The sequence below is a fragment of the Sycon ciliatum genome, chromosome 2 (genome assembly GCF_964019385.1).
Source record: "Sycon ciliatum chromosome 2, ocSycCili1.1, whole genome shotgun sequence".
In the NCBI taxonomy this organism is placed as follows: domain Eukaryota; kingdom Metazoa; phylum Porifera; class Calcarea; order Leucosolenida; family Sycettidae; genus Sycon; species Sycon ciliatum.
This window is the reverse complement of record NC_088644.1, coordinates 22,204,834-22,229,643: the sequence shown is the minus strand read 5'-3', so window position 1 is coordinate 22,229,643 and position 24,810 is coordinate 22,204,834. Positions and strand designations below refer to the sequence as shown.

Genomic DNA, 24,810 nt, shown 5'->3' with positions numbered 1-24,810 from the left:
GCTATCGTTTCATCGTGTGTATGGTTAGAAACAAAGAAGATGGAAGGATAGTGCTATCCATGGCCTTCATGCCAGGGACTTGTAGGTGAAATGGTAGAATAAGATGGTGGTACACAGAATACCCTGTGTCCTGGGATGAATAATGGGCACACAGCGTCATTGCTCATTGCCTGCTCTGCGCAGGCTTTTAAATTTATTACTTTTAATTTTGTAGGTAGTCTTCGAGTACAAAACAGTACTAGAACCATTCACAACTAGTCCACATACTGTACTGAATAATGACATTATTATTATAATTATTAGCAGGCATAAGAAAATAAGGAGACACTATAATATCCACTAACACCACCAGTTAACATGTGTACTTCACAAGTTTCTTATAAATTAACCCTAGGCTCTCCATCCGAGTCTAAAAAAGTAGAAATGTATTTTCTAAGCATTCAAGTCAACACGTACATAGGCAGGTATTACACACTGTTGTGAATTCCAGCAGAAATCCAAGAGAGCTCGATACCGGGAAGGTAGAGCCGTGACACACTAGTCAGAACAACAGATGGCTTGATCAGTCACAACTTAAAGTTTCATGCCATCTCAGTAGGCAGGTATTATATTAGCGAGCCTCAAGCAGCACGTCTGGAATAATATCGCAATCAAGCAAATGTGGCTATCACACTACATATCATGGGTCATGATCATGGTTATTGATTTTCTTCTGATTGGGTCAGCTGCACTTCCATTGCGTACATTGACGAGACGGAAACCAGCACCATATGTTTGATCAGAAGATACATTTAGCCAAAAGGTAAATGATACACAACAATGCGTGGCGAGCCTCACAAGTTGGAAATATGACCGAATACATGCAAACATTCTATTCCAAGGTACTCATGTCCTTGACCAACAAAACTGTTTATAATCCGCCAAAGCCTGGGTTTCTCCACACGGGTGCTGCTCCATGTCGAAATTCACCACTGCCCCTAGCTGGCAAGACTGCAAGCATTTCTTGCTGCACAACTTCGTCCAACGTTAATGGCTTTAAGAAAGAGAGTGAACCTTCTCTTGCTTGGCTTTTTTTGTGCTTTCCAATAACCACCGCAGGATTATTGGATGCAGCTTCCCTTAGTGTGGCGGCGCCCTCCGATGAAGCTGTGAGTGCTGTTGGTATGTCACCTGCTATTGGCGGAAGTTTGGAGGAAGAACGTTGTCGCTGCATGGCTGAGAGCCCATGCTGGTCCGACGTATTTACAGCCATGCCGCTGGCTGCACCTGGTGCACTAGCCTGTACTTCTTGAGCGGCTTTCTGAACATCAACAGCAAAACAATTTAAAAATCCACAAAAATAGAAATTGAATTATCATGTCCGTTCCTGAAGGGAACTCACGACGGCCGCCAACACCAAAAAACCAGAGCCGCCATACATACGTTATTAGAGGAATTGTCAATGCAGAACCCCCCGTACTCGCTTACCCAACTGCATTGTCAAAATAAGGCCCAGATATTAAAAAGCACTGTTGCAAACTGAGGAACTGTTTTGTCCCAAGTTATGTGAAAGAAAGTGGGGTGTGTGGCTTAAAAGCACACTGTAGTTTCAAACCATTTACTCTTATCAATGCAATGTACTGCTAGACATCATTAACATGAGGCTTCCAACATTGATGAGCAATAGATAGCATATGATTGGGTATTACGCTCCTTGACATGCGCCTTGTTGAGCACTCTCTGTAGGCTGCTCTAGTGCTGCTGCATTACGTATTGCCCGCTACTTTTCGTAGTTAGAGCACTCTGGCACTAGAGCGACGAGCTATCTTAATGTCTGTGGTGCCTCCTTTGCACCATGGCAGGTAGCTCGGCCTACCGGTACTTAATAATTATGTAGTTTGCATTGTTACAAGCAAGACTGTGAACTAACCTCTGCACGGACATCACTTGACAAGCTATACACTTGCTCTCGCATTGAACCACCCAGCTCGGCTTTCATGCGCCGACACTGCTCCTTGTCAAACTGGGCATGGTCGTAACCAATGTTGCGTGGTCTGGGCATCTTGGGCGGCCGATAGTGCAGTTGCCGACTGATTTCCTGGGACTCGACAATAGTCTGAGTGCCCGCAATACACACACGCACACACATACACACACATACATACATACACACACACACAGAGATATACATGAATGCAGCATACATTAGACAATGGTCCACCTCGCATCTGGCCATAATAATTCAGCAGCTGCCCTGGGGATCAACACGCATCACTTACCTTTGCGTAGGACATAACGGGGTCTTTGTCCCTACGTCGTCCTGTATGACTTTGATAATGATATTGTGACTTAATGTGTGGATAGATACGCATCAGCCTCTCATTCTCCAGGTAGTCAATGTACGCCTCCTTCTGGTGTGAACGTTCACGCAATGACTGCCAGTAATCCAGGCCGGAGGGACTCTGATCAGCTGCCAGGTAAACAATGACAGCATACACACACGCATACACGCGCATACATACATACACATACATACACACATACACACACATACATACACATACATACACACACATACATACACACACATACATACACATACATACACACACATACATACACATACATACACACACATACCAACACATATTGCGGCAAGAGCAGGGAGTCGCATGAATCCCTGGGCAAGAGCAAGTACAAGTTGTATGCGTGCCAACTGGAAGAGTGCAACACCAAATCAAATACGGGGAGCAACACTGCACACAGTGTAAGTGATCAAAGCCATAGCCTCAGCAACCGTAACCATAGCTGAAGCTGCTGAACAAATGAAGCAAGCCCTCGCACCCTTTCAACAAATGTAAGCTCTCTAGTGCTGCAGTAATGGACCTGGTAATCCTCCAACAGCATGCAGGTACAGGGATCATACTGTATGGTGTGTCCATACAGGTACCACACACACTCATGCACTCACACACTGCAGTCACCCCATGCATGCCTGCATGTGTGTGTGTGTGTATGTGTGTATGTGCGCGCGTGTATGTGGGTGGGCGCGCGCGCGCGCATCATAACGGCATGAAAGATCACGACAATGCACCGAAGAACAATTCTGCATTGCCTAGTCAGCCAACCTGTGTCGCGCCGACAGAAGAGGTCTCCTTGGGCTACAGATAATTTCATCTTGCTTAGAGCATGAAGCCAAGAAGGAAGTGTGCAGTGATGCACAAAGCTGGTCACAGGCCCCCCGGAACCGGTCCGCTTGGTCAGGTTATCACCGGACCAACTTAACCAACTTTTTGTGTTTACTACTATGGAGGGCATGTGTATCCACCATATCGATATACAAACTGTATGAACACTATATCGATATACAAACTGTATGAACACTATATCGATATACAAACTGTATGAACACCATATCGATACACAAACTGTATGGACACTATATCGATATACAAACTGTATGAACACCATATCGATATACAAACTGTATGAACACCATATCGATATACAAACTGTATGAACACCATATCGATATACAAACTGTATGAACACCATATCGATATACAAACTGTATGAACACCATATCGATATACAAACTGTATGAACACCATATCGATATACAAACTGTATGAACACTATATCGATATACAAACTGTATGAACACTATATCGATATACAAACTGTATGAACACCATATCGATATACAAACTGTGTACCCACCATATCGATATACAAACTGTATGAACACCATATCGATATACAAACTGTATGAAAGGCCCCAATACTACCGGACTAATTGAAAACTGCTTCCGGCGGTCCTGGGTCAGTACATATTGCATGCTTTACCCACCAAACAGCATGTAAAGCAGGGATTTCCATCTGCAGGGTCTATTGCCGTATTGGCACTGATGACTTACCACTGAACTCCATGGTTGAGCTTGCTACTCAGACGGTCACCATTGCCACATGATCGAGACTGACTTATCACTGATACTCTGATAGTGCGGGGAGAACTGATCGCACTTGCAAAGCTGAACCCCAACAGAGGCCAGGCTAGTGCACACAAGAACAGGACATATTCATTCCACATACAGTCAAACCTCGTTAGGACGAACACTGATAAGGCGAACTTTCCTTTAGTACGAACTAGGGCCAATGCTATGGTTGGCCAGGTCCCATTATCAAGTCAAAATTATTCATTTACGACGAACTCTGTACGGCAAACTTTCGTGAATACGAACTAATTTCAAGCGTGATTTGAACAAAATCAGCGTTTAGTACGAACTTTTGGTCCCCGTGGGTACGCAGGCTGTAGTTTTTTTCCCGATAGTCGAGGCCTCTTGTACTGGCAGAGCATGTTACAAGGGGGATGTAATGCTGTCATGAATTCATTGCACATTGAATTTACCTTTTGCTGGGTTATGTTATGAAAAAAAATGTTTTACATTTGCCACAGCATGCACCTTCAGTCACATAAATACAATCCATAAGATATGCATATCAATCTTTTTGTCAGATCTGGATAAGAAGAACTCCGGATAAGACAAACAAACTTGTTCGGTCCCTTGAAGTTCGTCCTAAAGAGGTTTGACTGTAAAATTACTGACATAATTTACATCATGTAGTTGAACATATTGGTTATCATAGATAATGGTTTAATCAACTAATTCTTGGTAAGACAGAATCTTCACTATCAGTGGTGTACATGTACGGAACATTGAAGCCGCACTGGCTGGTACGCGGTCAGTGGGACATTTCGATTTGCAGTGCAACAGAAGCAAAGAATTCCCCGGGATATCCAAACGACGTGATACAGATGAGTAGCACAAGAAGAAAAAGGAGCAAAATATGGTTTTTTTTAATTTTTATGAACATGGAAAAAAGAGCCTTGTCAATGACCGACTCGGAGCGCTTCTAGTTCTAGCGACCTCGTTCGCTTACCTGTACTTGGCAGGACGACTTTAGTACGAGAACAACCTTCTCTGCTCTTTCCCATGCACGACGAACAAAGCAACCACTGCTTACTTGAAAGCAGGGTGGCCCTGCTTGAAACATTGATAGGCGAATAAAAATAACTGGACAGAAAAGAATGAAGCAACAGTTAACACACTCCCGCTAGCGATAGTAGGCCCTATACTGGCTATAGTGGCAGTGTATCTGTATGCCCGATGGACAGTCGAGTCAGTACGAGTCGTAGGAAAGCGTCCAGGTAAAGCATCTACTAGTACTAGGTTACCATGACGTTACAGGGTCAGCAGACAGCAGATCAGTGCGCGAGCGAGTAGCGAATGACGTGTTTATATTAGTGACTGTAGTCTGTGTAGATTTCACACTTTACCGGTACGCGGTAGACCTACATAAGTCATTGTAGACAGACAGCTAGCTCTGGTCTAGCGGCGGCAGAGATCTCGAGTCTAGACCATGTAGACGGCAGACCGAGACGGCGAGAGAGTGTCCGTCGTATCCCGAGCCGGCTGGCCAGATGTCCCCATGCCATGGGCCATGGTCTCGTGTGCTTTTTGAGGCTCAAAAATCTACTAGGCATGTCAAAGAACTTTATTGAAAAATCCATGATCGGAAAGATGATTGAAGAAAAATCCAAAGTCAACCCCAGGCAATTATTAGCAGTCACTACTATCAAAGCAGATCATTAGGCGCGCGATGTAACGCACATTCGCGTTACCACCGGCGTGTTGAGAAACACAACAAACTTTGAGAAGTGCCACCTTGTGCCAGGTCACCAGATACCACCAATGCACCATGCCTGATAACGTGGAGATCTGCAACTTAGTTACTTACCTTATGAAAATGATGCCATCATGGTGATACTACTGGGAAAGGTGTTTGCTCCCCACACCATCGAAGTCTCTACCACTATACATGTATTTCTGTATGTATCTACTCATAACTTTCTTAAGTCGTGTAAACAGTGGTGACCTGGTGACCATGGTGACCAGGGGCATCGGTCCTTATCACCGAAGTCCAAAGCCTCTCCTCTCCTACTGCTACTGCTAGACTGTTTTCTTTGGTCTATTTGAGTATTTCTTCGATTGCAACATCGACAGTGTCCATGGTGTCGTGATCTTGCGGCAGTCCTAGGCCTAGACGCGAGTCTCTTACATCCTGGAAACCCCCGCGGCCCGCTCCCCTCCCCCCCCCCCGTCCCCCACCGGATTTCCGCACGGTATCCGGCTTACCCGATGTTGTTCTTCTCTCTTGTTCTGGCGTGAGATTGTCTGCGTGCACGTGTCTGAATGCAAAGACCCCACCTCCTCCGGACTCCCGATCAGAGCATGTCTGAGAAAACCAGAACAAGTGTAGAGTGTGGAGTGCTTGAGCCAAAGGTACACTTCACTCAGCCTGAGCAGAAAGTATGCGGATATCAATTCATGTGGTAAACTTCGGAAGTTCCAACCCTGATCAGCCCATCAGCCCGTCCATGCAAGGATGGCCAGGCTGGGAAATACCGTTATTCTCAGGTGACTGTTAGAACAAGCAACTCTGCTTGCAGTATCAACAATACAATACTAGGCTAGTGGGTAAGACAAGTGTACTGCTAGAGCAGAATAATCACAGTGTACTGCTAGAGCATAATAATCACAGGGCAGTGAACCATGGTGAATGCAGCGTGGGCCACTCCACGTGTAAACTAATTTTTTTTAAGTTTTAAAAAGCCCCAGGCCCACGGGGACACACCCAGGTCTGCGAGCATACCTCTGCATACGCACATGCGCAAGCGCATACGCACGCACACACACATTCATGTGCACAAACATAATTGCAGCGTGGGCCACTCCAAGTGTAAAATAATTTTTTTTAAAGTTTAAAAAAGATTAGTAGTAGATGGATGCTGGCAATTATGCTCTTGACTGTGTGTGTGTGTGTGTGTGTATGTGTGTGTGTGTGTGTGTGCGTGTGTGTGTGTGTGTGTGTGTGTGTGTGTGTGTGTGTGTGTGTGTGTGTGTGTGTATGTGTTGCATTCTCAAACACTGTGCATGCACAAGACGGTAGAGTGATCAAGTGGACCATGCACAGTACAATCATGTTCCATGTACACGTGCTCAAGAGACCTATCTATGACTATGGTGTGAAATTGCATAGGAATATTATAAAAATTAATAGTATTATAATGGTACAAGTACTAGTACAGTGATCTCAGAGTAGATCCAATGTTGGTCTCAAAGACAGTGCACCTTGCACTGTATGTGCACTGCACACATTCGGGCAAAGATATTTTGCATATTATTATTCTCGACCGCTTCTATGTGCAGTATCACTGCATCAGGCGAACATTGGAAGATGGATACTAACATCTATTGCACACTTGACGGTTCTCAACCCGCCTTTTGAATGTCCACTAACGGCAGGCTGCAGCATTAAGCGTTAGCTTAATTTTAAATACAACGGGATAGCATTAAGGAAATACCGGAGTCCTTGCTTCTGTCTTTATTCGTTTCTTTTCTTGAAACAGCCAGCCTGGATTTACGGCAGCACTACGACCTTCTTGAGGCCTAGAGCGATAAGCAGGACCTGGCCAACGTAATCAAACAGCTCCACAAATGCTAGGAAGGACAGGCCGGCCCACAAGCCCATCTGCCCACCAAAGTCGGCAAAGAGATTCTCCGCCTGCACAGAGGAAATAGGAAATAATCAATACGAAAAATCTTCTGACTGGAGCATGTCATAGTATTAGAAGAATAGATGTCGTACTTGCAATGAATCATCGGTTCAGCATTTTTACGAGGCTAGTTTTAAAGGTACATGTTACACTAACAGGCATGTGAAGCAGCACTCGAGTGCTTGGTATACAATCCAACAGATGCTGAATCCCTTCCCCCCTAACCAATCCCATCCACCTACCCCAATCTTTGCCCATAATTATGACATAACTTAGTTACGCATGCATTACTTCAGTATATGTATAACATGACGAACCTGGGAACAATTACATTGTTACAGCTTCGCAGCTGATGGATGTCGACCAAAAACTGGTCCAGTATCGCTTGTGTACCATGCAAGCTTGAACAACAAAGTGCTTGAAACAATTGAACTCTTTAAAGAACATATTCGCATGTTTGTTCGTTATGATAAAAAAGGTTCGTTAAGGAGAAACCCATGTTCGTTCACCCCTAGCAGCCAGAGATCAAAGTACAAAGAAGTTGTACATCACAGCTACGGTAGTCAAAGCAGAACAACGGACAATAGATTGATGTGTCCTGAATCATCTGATGAGCTCTCACCGTATCTACAAAACAAGCGAGGGAAATCATGCACACTTGTTCATATTTCTCCCAAAGAATGATGCAATACAAACATTTCCGCAGTGGGTGAACCCATCACAGCTTGAGATAGGGGTTGCACATCCTTGGTTGTGTACTCTTGCCTATACCCATTTGGGATCAGGGCAGTTCAATGTGGCAGTGCTGTGGCCAAGCTGGGATTGTCCGGTTGGACTTACAGGGTAGGCTGGCTTCTGAACAATCCGCTGGTAGTTCAATTCCTCAAAGTAGACCACCGCTCGCAGAAACTTCTCCCTAGTTGAGCCAAGTCAACAAAATAAACATACATGCACATGCACACACACACACACACACACACACACACACACACACACACACACACACACACACACACACACACACACACACACACACACACACACACACACACACACACACACACACACACACATACACACACATACACACATACATACACACACATACACACACACACACACACACACACACACACACACACATATACACATATACACATACACACACACACATGTGCACACTTGTATTCACACATACAGGTCACACACAGAAATCTAGACCACTTGTACTTGCTCACGCCAGAAACTGGTTACGCGTGTCTCCCCTGGAAGGAGATTCAAAAGGAATCTTAGAAAGATGCCTCAATTGGCTATTGAGCCTGCCCAACAGCCAACACACCCTGAAATCCCCAAACTCTGGGTGGACTTGGAATGATCCCACTTATGGGCTCACCACACCTCAGTAAGTGGGTGAGGACAAGGTGCTGAGAAAGGATTGTCGGCATCGAGGTATCCGTCCCAGGATCCAACTGCACTTACCCCTGCCCCCAGCGAAGGTAATCAGTACAGTACTTGCTACTAGTGTGAGGTCCGGCTAGACTGATACAATGTACAGTTTCAAATCTTGTACATGTACAGGGTGAACACATTGTTCATTGGCTCATTCAGACCGGCACCCTCTACTCACTTAGATATTGCCATTCAGACCCTCTACTCACTTAGATATTGCCATTCAGACCACCCTCTACTCACTTAGATATTGCCATTCAGACCCTCTACTCACTTAGATATTGCCATTCAGACCACCCTCTACTCACTTAGATATCAGTTGCCATTCAGACCACCCTCTACTCACTTAGATATTGCCATTCAGACCCTCTACTCACTTAGATATTGCCATTCAGACCACCCTCTACTCACTTAGATATCAGTTGCCATTCAGACCACCCTCTACTCACTTAGATATTGCCATTCAGACCCTCTACTCACTTAGATATTGCCATTCAGACCCTCTACTCACTTAGATATTGCCATTCAGACCACCCTCTACTCACTTAGATATTGCCATTCAGACCACCCTCTACTCACTTAGATATTGCCAACCAGCAAACTCACCTGTAGATTTCTTCAGCATTAGAGTCCTCGGGATTTCCATCAGAAAAGTTTAATTCCTTCAACGTCTCACGGAAAGAATACTGGTAGGCTTTAGCTGGCCATGTAGCCTTAGAGAGAGTATGCAGGTAGATGCGATCACTGCGGCATCAATGACATGACACAAGCAAACACATACGCGTGCACACATGTGCACACACACATACACATAATTATAAATACATACATCAGCACACGAAGCACAGAAGCCGTATAATTTCGACTAGGCCTTTCGTACCATTACTCTTCAAGTCGAATACAATGGTGATTAACAAGGTAGCAAGCAAGTCCTTATAACCGGCACTTTGGCGGTCAAAGCATTGACAAAAATAGCACTTGAAAAATAGCGCTAGTGGCGCCAACAACATATTTGGCGGTCAGAGCATAGACCAAATAGCACTTTAAAAGATAGCGCTAGTGGCGCCAACTACACAGTGAGACAATGAATATTACCAGTATCAGACAACAGTGGGGACCATGGTACTACAATGAATATTACCAGTATCAGACAACAGTGGGGACCACGGTACTACAAAGTCAAAATAGTGACAACTTTCGCACATACTTCTTTTGCACGCACAGTTCAGGCTTCAGCTTGGCAATGTACACTGCCTCCAGCACAGCAAGGTGAGATTTGTTGCGCGCACGCGTTTGAATCGTGAAGTGAGAGTGTGTGCCATGCTTGCAGACTGCACTTAGGCAGGCTGGTGACGATGTCAGGTGACGGAGTATCGCCGAGTCCTTCTCATTATCGCCATTGTCCGTTGGTCCATTCCTGTGGTAGCTATTGTGCATCGCAGTTGTGCCGCTGGCGACTTCTCTGCCGGGCGAGGAGTCACACACTGTTCCACATGCCGATCCTGTATCAGCCACTTGTTGATACAGGATTAAGATCAAGATCCTGCTACCCAGTCTGGCTACACAGTCCTCCACGGGACAGGTCAACATAGTGCTTGTCTCTCTGCTTCATCGGTGGCGTGTCCGGCTGCTAGTCGAGCTGAAGGTCCTGTGACATGTGGAGCACCACAGTGGTGGTGCCGCTGTAGATGAAACATCAGTCAGCTTGCATTTGTGTTGAGTCCAGAGGCGGATCTAGGGGAGGGCGCGGTGGGCGCGCTCCCTCCCCTCAAATATTTCGATTTTCTTTAGTGCATGCACGTGGGCAGTTGCGCAAGTAACATTTAAAAAAGTGTTTGCACATACTGTGACAAGTAGTTTCTAGTGTCAGATAAGAAAGTTCTTCTGAACACGGAGTAGTTGTTTGACTTTTAGTTTTGAAATTAGTGTTCAGTTGCCGAACTTGTATAACTAAGTCGGTGAAGGGGATGGCGCACCGCCCGCCCAAGCGGCCAGGGAGCCAACAAACTCTCCACGGATTTTTCGCGAAGCGAACTTGCGCTTCGTCAGCTGCTCAGTCGAGCGACCCGTCTTTGGAGGAGAATTCGGACCACAGTGAAGGTCCTGAGATTGAGGTCTGCTCAGACTCTGATCTTCCCCAAATGGAATCTGACGTAGATTCTGACGACGATGGTGGGACTGTCAGTAGTAGTGATGCGAGTCAGGAGCGTTTACCTGTTGAAACTCTCGCAGATGACGACGTTGTGACTGTCACGAATGATGTGGCTGGTGGCACTGCTACACAGCATTATTGTTCTCTATCTCAGCATGTCTTTAGCTTTGAAGCACTATCTTTACACAGCTCAATGTAGTACGGCTATGTTCTACTACAGCCAGAGTCCTCAATGAAGTGGTTGAAAAAGTGGGAGTGAGTGCATGTGCTAAAATAGTAATTCTACATAATCGCTACCGTTGTTCCGCGCATATAAGCCCATGCCATGGGCTTATATGTGAAATAATGCAGTTTGGGGATAAAATATCCAGTAAAACATGTTCGTTTTCTAGCCCATGGGCCAATATGGCGAATTTTGAAGGTTCACGAAAAAGTACAAGTCCGTGCTCATAGTGGGTCTACCATACTCTACTGGTAAACTGCACTGACCTGCTGTACCTTGGTAGGAAGAGTCTACATTGTGAAAAATTCTTGTTGACACGCGAGTTGCATTTGTGTTTGTTTATAAGCCCATGGGCTTATAAACGGAGGTGGGCTTATATCCGGATATGCCCGTGGGTTTATACGCGCAGAATTACGGTAAGCCTGAGACGTAAAATGGCCGCTATGTCGTAATGTGTACAAAATACATGTACCGCATGGGTTCCCTGTCATGAATATTACCTGCGCCCTCCCCTCAGCTGAACTCTGGATCCGCCGCTGGAGTCCTACCACTGATGGACGTGAAGGTGCGCTGGCCAACGAGGCATGTCAAGCCTGGCCTGTCTCAAACCGTTCAGCGGCTTGTCTCCGTAGTTGTTGCTGCTGCTGCTTCCGAGGCTGGCTGAGAAATTGAGATTGATCATGGCGGATCCTAGAGGGTGGTGGCGTTCCCACGGCGGATGCGGAAAACTCGGCTTCCAGCCGAGTCTCACACGAACCGTGGAATTTTTTTTTTATGGCGGCACCGATGGCTCGCCAAGGCCCCCAGCGAGATGAATTGAATATCGAATATTCTTTACATGGCAGGCCCCACCAGCACCCCACCAGCCCCACCAGCACCATCTCACCCCATGCTGGCCCCATGCTGGCCCCATGCTGACCCAATGCTGGCCCCATGCTGACCCCATGCTGACCCCATGCTGGCCCCATGTGCCTGCCGGTGAGTTGTGTATCTTCCATCTTGTTAACAAAAGAAAGAAGAGAGTATACTGGACATGGACGTTGTTGCCAAGGATGAACAGAAACACAGGTAAATTGCACAGTATCTGTGCGAGAGACAGATTGGCAACCTTTAGTGAATAGCTGCGTGGCAGCAAGAGTGCATAGTCCCAAAGAGAGTGCAGCTTCAGCCTATGGGGTCTGCGACGGCAGAACTTCACATCACGTGACAAGCCTGTGTACCGTGATTATCTGCACCCTGATAATGATAGTTAGAGGGCTGTGCGCAACCCTGCTTTGGGTACAACTCCTTGGTGGTCAATTAAAGTCTTCGCTCAGTGTTTGGCAGCGTAACCTATTTGACTATGTCACGCGACGTGAACTTCTGCTGTCACAGCGCTGGACAGAGGTAGCACAGGTAGTGGCACACTCTTGGGGGTTATAAATAACATGACACTGGAGAACAACATCCGGGTACCGACTTACACACATGGGTTGTAACATAGATCACAGTTGAGCCTGTCCAGCCGATAGTCACGCCTCACACCCGCAGCACAGTCAGCTGAAACACGTCGAAACAACACGCAAAGCACATTCACAAAAATATTAATGTCATTGTGTTTCAAGGAGAAGACAGAGTGTCATCCTCCATTGGTGTCCAGGCGTGTACGCAGGGTAGCGTCCAGGGGGGTTACCAGTGACTTTCCACCATAATGAACACTCTGCCATGGTGCACGTGGAAACTATTCAGAACACTTTTTTTAATAAAGCCTTTGGTTCATGACTTCATGTACATGACTGTACTCTTACTACCAAGTACTAGTAGCATACATATACAGTGCATGTATGATGATCATGCCGCAGGAATCTCAAGGTGCAACTTTTCCGCTAAATTACTAAAAGTACTGTAATTTCCGGTATGTTAGCCACAACTGGGTCTAAGCCTCATCGCTCTCCCTCCCTCCCTCCCTCCCCCCCCCTTCCCTCTGGGCCCCAGATTCATATTTTTGTGGACATTCCTCAAATTCTGCAAAAAATGCCTAGTTTGTCCTTCACTCAGAGCTGACGACAGGTACTTGTAGAAGCTTAGCTAAAGTACAATTGTTGTCCAGTCTCTCCGGAGGCGTGGGTTCGAATCCCACCGCTGCCACCAATGTTGTAACTCGCTTTTCTCTACCTGCTCCCAGTCCCGTGCCATCTCCACACTTATACAAAGGGACGGCGATAACTACATTGAGAAGACTGTTTATTGACACGACGAAGAAACACAACTAGACATGACGAACTCAAGACGAAGACAGCATGAACTCTCAAGACGAAGACAGCTTTTCATACCACAGCAACACGCGCATGCACCAACATGACGTACACACGACGTACACAAAATAACGTACTACAACACAATGATGGATTGCAGGACATGGAAAGAAGCTGAATGACACCATACATGCTTTGTATGCGAAAAGTGCTGTGACGCCGCTCGATTCGCAGCCAGCATTCAGAGTCTAAGCCGCAGGGGCAATCCTTGAGTTTTCATGCCTTTTTTAAAGTGCAGTTAACACCCCGGAAAATACGGTAAACTGAAGTCAGTGCAGCCCCTCCCCCCCCCCCCCCCACACACACACCCTGCTCAGAACTGGAGCTCTTCATACACACTCAGTATCCAGGGGCGTCACAGGGCAGTGAGAAGTGGTACGACCGGGGGTCCAAGGGGTGACGCCCGGGGAAAGAGAAATCGGATTTTTCGACCAAGAGGGCATGTTTTAGCGCTCTTTTATTACACTCTTAGGATGAATTGGGCGGACCACCCTGGATGAAAACTGATACGACCATGGCCCTACTGGTCGTACCGTATATGACGACCCTGGAATCACTGGGTGTACTTCGGTAATTCAGTAGTCAGACAGGGCAGTGTATTAAATTCAGTAGTCAGACAGGGCAGTGTATTAAATTCAGTAATTCAGTAGTCAGACAGGGCAGTGTAATTCAGTAATCCCGGCAGTAGTCAGGCAGGACAGTGTATCTTTATATGTGCTCATACCTTGCTCTTTGTTGACGTTGGCATTATTGCAGATAGGCTTGTCGACCAGGAAGATCTCCACACAGCCACATCGGTCAAACATCTCCTGGGCCAGGCAGGACTGCACGCACGCCTACAACAAGAGCCCGCACCGACAGCACAGCGTACTAAGTACCAGAGAGCAGAACTGTCATACATTGAGATGTGTGTGCTTCGGGACATCATCAATACACTCCGCAGTGCGATAGAGGCAAGGCAATGGAGAATCAAGGCTGATGTAATCAACTGGTTCAAGCCGGGCATAGAACAGAAGGAACGACACTCCTGTCTGGCATGTGATGCAGTAAAATTTTGCCTGTCCATCACAAGAGAGCTCCTTCTCAGTCGATGCATTGGATTTTGTAGCATCGTGCCAGCTAAATGGTACATGCAGGGTCACTAACATTGTGTACGCAGCAGGCATCAAGTCGAGCAGCACCGTGAAAGTGCACAGGGATATTGGCCCTAGTGTTTAAAATAATGCGTACCCACCACATAACGGTTGATGACCTCACTAAGGGGCATGAGCTCTAGGTTAAGCGTCAGAATAGAAGCTAAGAGATTTGCTGGGCGGTTAAGAATGCCTGCTCCAGCACCACAAATCTCTTCCACTTCTGTACAGCCGGAAGTACCCCACCCTCGCATCAGACTGCATCACCTCCCTCAACAAGCGCACAGAGATTGTGCCAAAGAGTCAAAGTGTCGCCTTACTGCGAAGTTTCTGCTCAGTAAATACACTATTGAAGGCGTGACTTTAAAATACCTCTCGCTTAGCTCGCCCGATCCACACTTGGAATTCCTCACTTTTGCATACAGTAAAACTCTCAGACCCGGGCACGTCCCTAATCCTTGCACGTGCGTCTACAGGGCACCTTTCAAGACCCATCTACAGTCACCCGAATTGGCTTTTCAACGAACCGTGGTAACGTCCCCCAAAACCACTGATTGGCATAATGCATGCCAGTAGGTATGCATGTTCTGAGTTAGGGGAAATTCTAGCTACAGGCAGTGGTCGGTTCCAACCTGCCCGGATCCGGGGAGTTTTACTGTAGCTACAGGCAGTGGTCGGTTCCAACCTGCCCGGATCCGGGTCGGTTCCAACCTGCCCGGATCCGGGTCGGTTCCAACCTGCCCGGATCCGGGGACTTTTACTGTACATGCACATACATCGTTGTGTCGTTGTGTCCGTTAAATCACATAATTGGATCTTAGTTGCTCAAGTATTATCAGTTGTCTGGTTAACGTCCAGGGACATGAAACTATTAGTGTCAACGTAGATGCATGGTGCTCTGCCACGGTGACTTGTGTGTAAGATATCTCTGTTTGCATGAACATTGAGCAGTCTACCGAGCAGAGCCGGTTGATTCTTATTTGCAGCACAGTTATTGATGCATGCACACTTCGTGAGAAGAGCATCTACAGTCAACGTTGCGTATAATGACACTTGGCGGGGCATCAGAAAGGTGTCCTTATTCGCGAAGTGTCCTTATACCCGAAATCTCATTATATGTATTACAGTTATATGGGACTTTGCTCTGGGCATGGAAATTCTGTCATTATTTGCGAATTGTTGTTGTATCCGCAGTCGTTATCGGTGAAGTTGACTGTAGATAGTGAGGATCAAAGTCCTTGCTTACCGTTCTCGAGTAGCTGTATCCTGGATAGAGAGATTTCCAATTATCATTCTCTTGAGTGCAGTTGCTGTATGGAGAGCCAAGACGGCTGACTTCAAGCTGTGGGGCAGGAAACACGCCAAAGAGTATGTACTACAGGTGGTTCAACCTTGTTGTGGCAGTGCGCTTGTCCTGCCTTCTCCCTCTCCCTCTCCCTCCCTCTCTCCCTCTCTTTCCTCTCTCTCTCTCTCTCTCTCTCTCTCTCTCTCTCTCTCTCTCTCTCTCTCTCTCTCTCTCTCTCTCTCTCTCTCTCTCTCTCTCTCCTCTTGCCCGGTGTACCAGATACAGTAAAACCTGGTGTAAGCGACCTCTGGGTTTAGCGACCACCTGCTCTTAATGACCGTTTTTCCATGCACCGACAGTTCTACACAGACACTGTGGGACCTGGTTCTAAAGACCACCTGGCTTTAACGGCCACTTTTGCTTGCACCGTGGGGTGGTTGTTTAAACCAGGTTTTACTGTGTATCAGATAGCTCAGAGTGAAGAAACAAACTTGATGGTTTGCCACCACATTATCATATGCATTACTGCTCCAGTGTTGGGAGTGCTCAATAGGTTGGCAAGACGCACCGCCATCGGCATCACATTGATTGTGCACAGGTCTCCACTGCCAAAACACCATCAGTATCACATTGATTGTGTACAGGTCTCCACTGCCACATCTGCATGTCCTTACCTGACGGACACCAATAAAGGTGGCTTCACCAGTTGCCAGGCTGAAGCCATCCTCGTCCGGGAACGGCTTGACACCTGGCTGATGCAACGACATGCGCACTCCGCTGGAAGTGGACGTCTCCCCTCCAATTCCTTCATCCGGATTCATATAGAGCTCTAGTGCCAAGCCTAGGGAAGAGTTTAACATGACAGCAGCAACAGCAACAGCGACAGCGACAGCCACAGCAACAGCAACAGCAACAGCAACAGCGCGGTTATGCAAGAATTATAGAAAACCTCTACAGTGCCCTATCTGCACACAGTCACTATCTGCACACACTCACTATCTGCACACACTCACTATCTGCACACACTCACTATCTGCACACACTCACTATCTGCACACACTCACTATCTGCACACACTCACTATCTGCACACACTCACTATCTGCACACACTCACTATCTGCACACACTCACTATCTGCACACACTCACTATCTGCACACACTCACTATCTGCACACACTCACTATCTGCACACACTCACTATCTGCACACACTCACTATCTGCACACACTCACTATCTGCACACACTCACTATCTGCACACACTCACTATCTGCACACACTCACTATCTGCACACACTCACTATCTGCACACACTCACTATCTGCACACACTCACTATCTGCACACAGTCCCTATCTGCACACACTCACTATCTGCACACAGTCCCTATCTGCACACACTCACTATCTGCACACACTCACTATCTGCACACAGTCCCTATCTGCACACACTCACTATCTGCACACACTCACTATCTGCACACAGTCACTATCTGCACACAGTCACTATCTGCACACAGTCACTATCTGCACACAGTCACTATCTGCACACAGTCACTATCTGCACACAGTCACTATCTGCACACAGTCACTATCTGCACACACAGCACACACACCACACACACCACACACACAGTCCCTATCTCTCAATGCCTCTGCCTGTTAATTACTGGAGTGCATGAAACTTGAAGTAGCAGTAGCATTCGTCAAGTTAGTTGTCCTTATTCTTGTGCAAGAACTAGAGTATGCATTGTCTGGAGCAAGACGGCTGGCTGGCTAGGAATATGGCAAAAATAAGAAAGATCATCGCACAATGATTATAATTCAAACTCAACTCCTAGAAAGGTGTGAATCTCACATTTGCACCACATGCACTCCTTGCATGACTGCATGTGAGGAGAGACACCCTCTCTCCCTTGAGCTCCCTTTTGGTTCTGCTATGACAGTGTTTTGGAACGGTAAAGGCAGCTGCTGCCAGCATAATGTGCTTACCAGCTTCGCGTCCCGGGTAGTTCGTTTGTAATGGGTTTTTCGGGTCACCATTCAATGTAAAGCAGTTCCCATAGAAAGGATTCTGGGAGATGGTAAAGTTCCTGCACGGAGACGGACAAACAAGAACAAAGTCACCTCAGAGCCGAGTGTGGTGTTACTGTTAGCACACCTCTATTGAGGCTTTGATATCTTTCTCATTCCATGTTTATGTTGACTCCGTTCTGGTGCCGGTGTTAAAGGGGAGGTATGGTCTCGAATCTCGTTCATCCGTGCTTTTTTTTAAGAACTAAATGGCGCTTTTAGTGACGTTTTGCATATAAATCCCAATCTAGTAGGGCGCAGTCACCCAGTTTCGGTGGCAGTGCGCTACTTCGATTGGGTATAGAGGAGGGAGCGTCTCAGCTGCCTCGGACCAAAACCATTCGACTCCGCACTCTGAAGACTACGAGCCGTCCGTGATTATCGATTTTTTTACATGAAACGAAAACGCCTGTAGTGCTGCATACTGTAAACCATGAAATTATTGCGATGGTCTAATTTCTGCGAAATTCGCGACCGCGTGGAAATCGCGAAATTTAGACAGCGCGAAAAGGAGATCCATGATAGGTTTAGCAAGAATGCCACAGGTTTAGCAAGAATGCCATTCTGCAATCGCAAAAGTAAAACCTCGCAAACCTGTCTGGATTCTGAAAACGCGAACTAAAAACGCCGCGAAAATTTCACGCTTCACAGTAATTCTTTCCCAGTTGCCGTCATGGCTGACTCTACTGTCATCTACAAGACCAGCCAGGTAAGCCTCGAGATTTTGGACATTGCTATTTGTTGAATGCAATGTCACCGGCGAAAGTAAACAGTTCATGCACTGAAGCCAGACTGTCCCACTTCACAAGATGCACTCTGCCAACCGGAGATAATTGTCTTGATGCTGGCGGACATGTGTACATATGACTGCTTTGGTCAAGATGGCAACAAGGTTGGGTACTTTACGACGCTATCATCAACTTTGCATTCTTGGTAGAGTAGGTCTGATCAATACTTTCAGCTCGGGTGGGTGGGGGGAGCATAACCATTTGCAAGAGCATACCCATGTAATGCTATATGCGTGGGAAAAACTACCGAACTGCGTAGAAATAAGAAAAAAGCATTTGTTAAAGCCAGGTGGTCTTTAGAACCAGGTCCCATACATTCGTGGCATATCGGATCTTGCACAACGTGCTTGATTGTACTTGCATGTAGTCATATTGACAGGTGTGGAGCAAGTCTTGATAACATAGCCATATCTGCAGTCAACATGCAACGTGCTGCATACCTGGCAGAACACGGCTCTCCATTCCAGGTACACGTTATGACCATGTCCTCTGGAAGGAATCCATACTGAAGGTACTCCGCCCTCGTGATAGGGTCTCCAGAGAAATTGTACTCGTGCGCGTAGCCTATAGCATCGTCAGTCTTGATGAGCTGTCCACCAGCACTTTGATTTGCACCTATGCACGCAGAGAGCATGGGTAGGTACAACCAGAGAATATACACGTGTATTCATAAAAGGCGCGTCAAACTCTTAGATCCAAGCAGCATTTTGCTCCGATGTTGAAGCTCGCTTATTTATATAGTTCCCTAACGATTACACATGTTTCCACAGCGCTCTGCTTTTGGCGTAGTGCTCCTCAGTAATGTACTAAAGGATGCGAACGTACTTGCAGCTGTGTTACCTGGAAGTTGAAGACATTCGTCGTGGAATCGAGAACAATTCAGTAACTTGACATTCATTGGATTCAGGTTGCAGAACGTTACGGCCGGAAATGCCAGCTGCCGATTGAAGCTGAACTCCACGTCAACCTGGGTTTATGGAGCAGAGGCAAACAAAACCTCTACATGATTCAAGTTATATCAGGAAGACTGCTGTTACATGCACATGCACAGCTGGCCGTACCCAGTCGTTATGTAAAGTTGTGTTGGATTTTACACACCCACCGTACATACACACACACACACACACACACACACACACGCATCTAGAGTGCCAATGAACAAGGTGAAAAGGTGTAACTTCGTGCACAGTTTTTTAATGCCCCAATGCCGTGGCATTGACTGCAGCTAGAGCTATCAGCAATTCAATATGCAGGGGCATTGGAACTCCAAGGTGGTACGATTGACCATGTGAACTATTCCTCCCGGACCTCTTTGTAATTTTTCTGACGCTGTTGTGTGCCACTGGCCAAACTATACTTCAGTTAGGCTTAAAATACACAAGATCTACAGTTGATGTAGCTCGACTCTGGTCAAGACTGCAAGTGAGGTACTATTCGAGTAATAAGGTCAATAATAAGAAGTCCTTCAGCAACCGGAAAGAGCTCTTGCTTTCAAGAAAAATACAATGGCAGCACCATTGCAAGTACACTATAACCAAATATGAAAACTACAGAAAAATTTCATGTACGATGCTGTCCCAATTCGGAGTATGCAACCCCAAAGGGAAAACACAGTGTACAGTAACGTTAAATACAGTGTACATAGCAGAGCTAAGCGCACGATACACAACCATGTACAAATAAGGAGTCAAGTAGAGTGATCTCGCGATTCACGACAGACGCTGAGAGCCAAAACCATTGCATTCTATTAATACATGGGGCACGTGGGGAAAGAGCAGTGACCATAACGTGTCCACTCCCCCTGGTACGACACTACCATCAATACATGAAATACTCCAAAGTCCATTCAGTGTGCACTGAAGGGTGTGTTGATACGGATAAGGTACAAATCATGCAGCCAATTGTAACTCTCCATACCTGAAATTCATAATCCGTGAACTGTTTGACAAGCAAGGAGATCTGATAGAAGAACATAGAGACGGCACCGGAGAATGCAAGCAGCCAGAACAGACGCCGTGCCACCGAGGCCTTGTTCTGCATAGCCCGCGCAATGCCGTGACATGCCGCCAGGTACACATACGTATAGGTGAACTTCAGCGCCATGGCTTTGCGCTCCCGCCAGTCAATGCCAGAATGATGAGCCGGCGTGTCCGCTTCATCCGTCTGCTCGACTAGAATTGGGCAAGCACAGACACATAGGACAAAAGAACTCAAGATCTGCTTGGCACGTTTGGCTGCGACGCCCGGGGTTAGCAGGTGAATGTTCGTCACCTTAATGTGTTAGGTCTGTGCACACTGCTGGCTGTTGTTCCAATACCATGGCAACGATACTCTCACACATAAACACACATGTGCACACATGCACACGCACACACACGCACACACGCACACGCACACACACACACACACACACACACACACACACACATACACACACACACACACACACACACACACACACACACACACAGGTGATACACTCTGAGCTGGACAGAACAAAAAATAATGTTCCTTAATAGTCATGTACATGTATAGTCACATAAGGACTAAGTGAATCAGTACGTCAGAGCTTCCCTTACACTTCTGTTTCTGCTGACCGATATGCCCGTTGGATGTGCCACCATTGCCGGTATGACCCCCGCCATTCCGCGTGTATTCCTTCAAGGGAAAATCACTGTCGTCATCCACATGATACTCATATGCTGTGCTGCTGTCCGGCTTTCCGTGCAGAACTGCAGGGTTTGGAAAGGAAATACAAGCTTGTGCTCAGCTGACAACCGGTTGCAATAAGAGATGATATAATTATGCCCTCACAAACTGCTCAGAAATGGATCATTTCACAGATGAACCAGACCACACTTCAAAAATACACTTTCACCTGCAAGGACCAAGTTAGTAGTCATGAAAGCCACACAGTGTTGACTTCATCTAGCTACCCCTCCCCCTCCCTCCCCCCCCCCCCCCCACACACACCACACACACACACACAAGCACACACGCACGCACGCACGCACACGCACACACACACACACACACACACACACACACACACACACACACACACACACATCTACACGCCTGCCTGCACCCTGTACGCATACATACATCGAGTGAGTACGCATCTGATGCTAGCCCACATAATCACAACTTACATCTACTGAGTGGCCATATGGGTTTTCGTTTCTTTGGCGTGACCTTGTCTGTGTGGGCACTCACATCTACAAAGATGGAGTCCGCATTGAGCTCAGCACTGTTATTGCTACTGCTTGAGTCATTCGCCTGCTCACAAGGAAAACCGTCATACAAACATACATGTTTGGTGCACAATGCATGACCAGGCAGCCCATACACACGCATACTCACGCATACACACACACACACACACACACACACACACACACACACACACACACACACACACACATAATTATATAATTATTATGTACACACATACGCACACGTAAGCATGCACACACATACTTCCGCAGACACGTGTCATTCACACACAAATACATGCGAACTAGGTACATGCGGATAATGCCGGCAGAAAAATTGGCAGAATTCGGTACTTTTTCTGGTAAGTTTCATGCATGTTTGGTATGTGGATAAAGAAATGGAGCAGAATTCGAGGAATTGCCCGCCATAAGGTTTGTGTGGTTCTGCCAATTTCACTGCTTTTCGAGCAGAATCTGCCACCTTTTCGAGCATTATCCGCACACCCCTAATGCAAACACACACATGTGCATGCATGCGCACACATGTGCATGCATGCGCACACACGCGCGCATGCACACACAGAGAATGCTTCTATACACTCCGGAGGGGGGGGGGGGGTAACAAAATTACCAATACTTGCTTGTCAGGGAATGAATTGTTCTAAGGCGGTAGGGTGAAGAACTTCAGAGCTCGTTAGGAACGCAGACCGCAGTAGCGATTTGTGGTGCTGGGGTCTGGTCAGCAAAGTCTAGTCTGCACGTAGTTGCATGCAGGGTGAATTTCTCATTGTCTACTACTGAGTACATCCTGTACTAGGGCAAGAATGGCCCAATTTTGGAATGTCCCAAACCGCTCCTAAGCTTCCTGAAATAATGTCCAAACCTGATCAGTCGCTGACGTGTCCATGGTTTAGGGCGGCAATCTACAGGTGACCACAGTCCAGCCTGCTGCCTAACAAACACACAGACCAACACAAAGGAAATCAAGAAAAAAACGCCAGAGAAGGTGAGTTTTAGCGGAGAGATACCGGTGGTCTTCTTCCTTGATGAATGACACTAGGAGTAGTAGTAGATGAAGAATGGCTTTCGCAAAACCCACTAATCCGGCATTGCTCGGTACATGGTCGTTCAACCATCGCCATGCATCTGCTAACGCAATGAAACTGAAAAAGACACTTCACGCTCCAGCTCCGCTAACAAAAGGGACGGGAGCACTCGCCTGAAGCGACATGCTGGCCCCGATCGATGTGGTCCAACTCACCGCCTAGGTCTATCGACGAGTATCGTATCACGACCAATCGTTCGTAAATCGAGGCCTTATATAGAGACCACCAAGCCACCAATGGATCTATTCGCAGCTTTCTACAAACAGTCCTCGGTGCTAACAGCAACAGCTAGGGGGGTATAGGGAGTATCAACCACCCGTCCGTCCGAACGAGTGACCTGGTTCCTGGTTTCAGACCTGATATTTTATGCTGGAATGGTTTGCCTTTCGCGAGAAGTTTTGTTCACACAAGCGTTAGCTGAGTGTCTCACGTCGTCGCCTACTGGCCCAGTGGCAGAGCACTGATGTATTCAGAACCTCCCTGCTCTGCTCAGGCACCTAAGCCAAGGCTAAGTAGTTTCGCACAGGACAAGCCGTCCCAAAAAAATGGTTACAGCCACAAGGCACCTTGCTGTGCATAGGCATAAACACCGACCGTGCACTGCACTGCACGTGAAGACTGAACAGTGATCTGTGTCACGAGGGAACCACAAAGGGTATGCCATGACCGGATATAATTATTATTAGTACAGTGCGTATCGGTTATAGTGTGGTCGTATACAAGAATATACTGCTTACAAGAATGAACACTCATTTTTTCATAATCATAACACATATTTTATGTGTATATTTATTCTTACAAGCAGTATTATCGCATAGTGGAATATATCGGCCCTAAGAATGGATTTTGTGTAGCAAAATATGCCAGATTAGTGCAAAGGGTATCGCCTGTAGTAATAACATCTGTTCTCTGTGCATACTCAATACAATAATATTCAACACAAAAAGAGTTATGCCCAAGGGAGCATTGGAGAATCACTTTTTCTGTCCAGTCGGACTCTTTCTTCCGACTTCTCTCGTATCCGCTGCTCCGCAGTCGCCTAGCACGACCGCGAGTCTGATTGATCCGTGTGTATCATGTGTACGTGTCCACATGCCAAACGTGCGCGCATATGATATGTCACACGTGCATATGATACGTCACACGTGATTTATCGTGTGTAAGAAATATCGGGAATAAGAATCAAATGTCGTTTTTCAAACACCCACGCTATAACCGATACCTACTGTATTATGTCACCTGGTCACTAGGCTCCGGCGGATTATGCTCGCGAAATCATGGAATTATGCTTTCATGGATTCTCGGATTATGCTCGCAAAATCCTCATATTATGCTTTGGCACGCGGGGATACATATTCACTTTGTTGCACTTATGGAGCCTCAAACTTCGGAAATTGTGCCTTTTCGTACTTGCAAGTGGCCATTAGTACAACAAAATACATGAATATCCCCATACCAAGATGACCATGCATGCTAGAGATCAACATGGAAAGGAG

At 46.6% G+C, this 24,810-nt stretch overlaps 2 protein-coding genes across 3 annotated transcripts; both read right to left on the bottom strand.

Annotated features, from left to right (window-relative positions):
- Window positions 1-156: 156 nt before the first annotated feature.
- Window positions 157-5,073, bottom strand: LOC135809236 (uncharacterized). The gene is made up of 5 exons (XM_065322531.1): window positions 4,921-5,073; window positions 3,897-4,032; window positions 2,259-2,449; window positions 1,910-2,095; window positions 157-1,300 (listed from the first exon to the last, which is right to left on the bottom strand). Exons 2-5 carry the CDS (start codon window positions 3,907-3,909, stop codon window positions 911-913), a joined length of 780 nt encoding a protein of 259 aa, XP_065178603.1. The 5' UTR covers window positions 3,910-4,032; window positions 4,921-5,073; the 3' UTR covers window positions 157-910.
- A 1,700-nt stretch (window positions 5,074-6,773) lies between these two features.
- Window positions 6,774-23,841, bottom strand: LOC135809235 (degenerin deg-1-like). 2 transcript variants are annotated; one of them, XM_065322529.1, is made up of 15 exons: window positions 23,470-23,841; window positions 23,092-23,160; window positions 22,146-22,272; window positions 21,573-21,725; window positions 20,911-21,164; window positions 19,834-19,960; window positions 19,434-19,608; window positions 18,125-18,225; window positions 16,808-16,974; window positions 16,095-16,190; window positions 14,440-14,551; window positions 12,885-12,960; window positions 9,653-9,790; window positions 8,438-8,513; window positions 6,774-7,605 (listed from the first exon to the last, which is right to left on the bottom strand). In XM_065322529.1, the coding sequence occupies exons 2-15, from the start codon at window positions 23,113-23,115 to the stop codon at window positions 7,462-7,464; spliced, it is 1,770 nt and encodes a 589-aa protein (XP_065178601.1). In that variant the 5' UTR covers window positions 23,116-23,160; window positions 23,470-23,841; the 3' UTR covers window positions 6,774-7,461. The 2 variants fall into 2 exon arrangements, with proteins under 2 accessions (XP_065178601.1, XP_065178602.1); XM_065322530.1 differs by having other exon boundaries at window positions 23,092-23,156.
- Window positions 23,842-24,810: the final 969 nt, after the last annotated feature.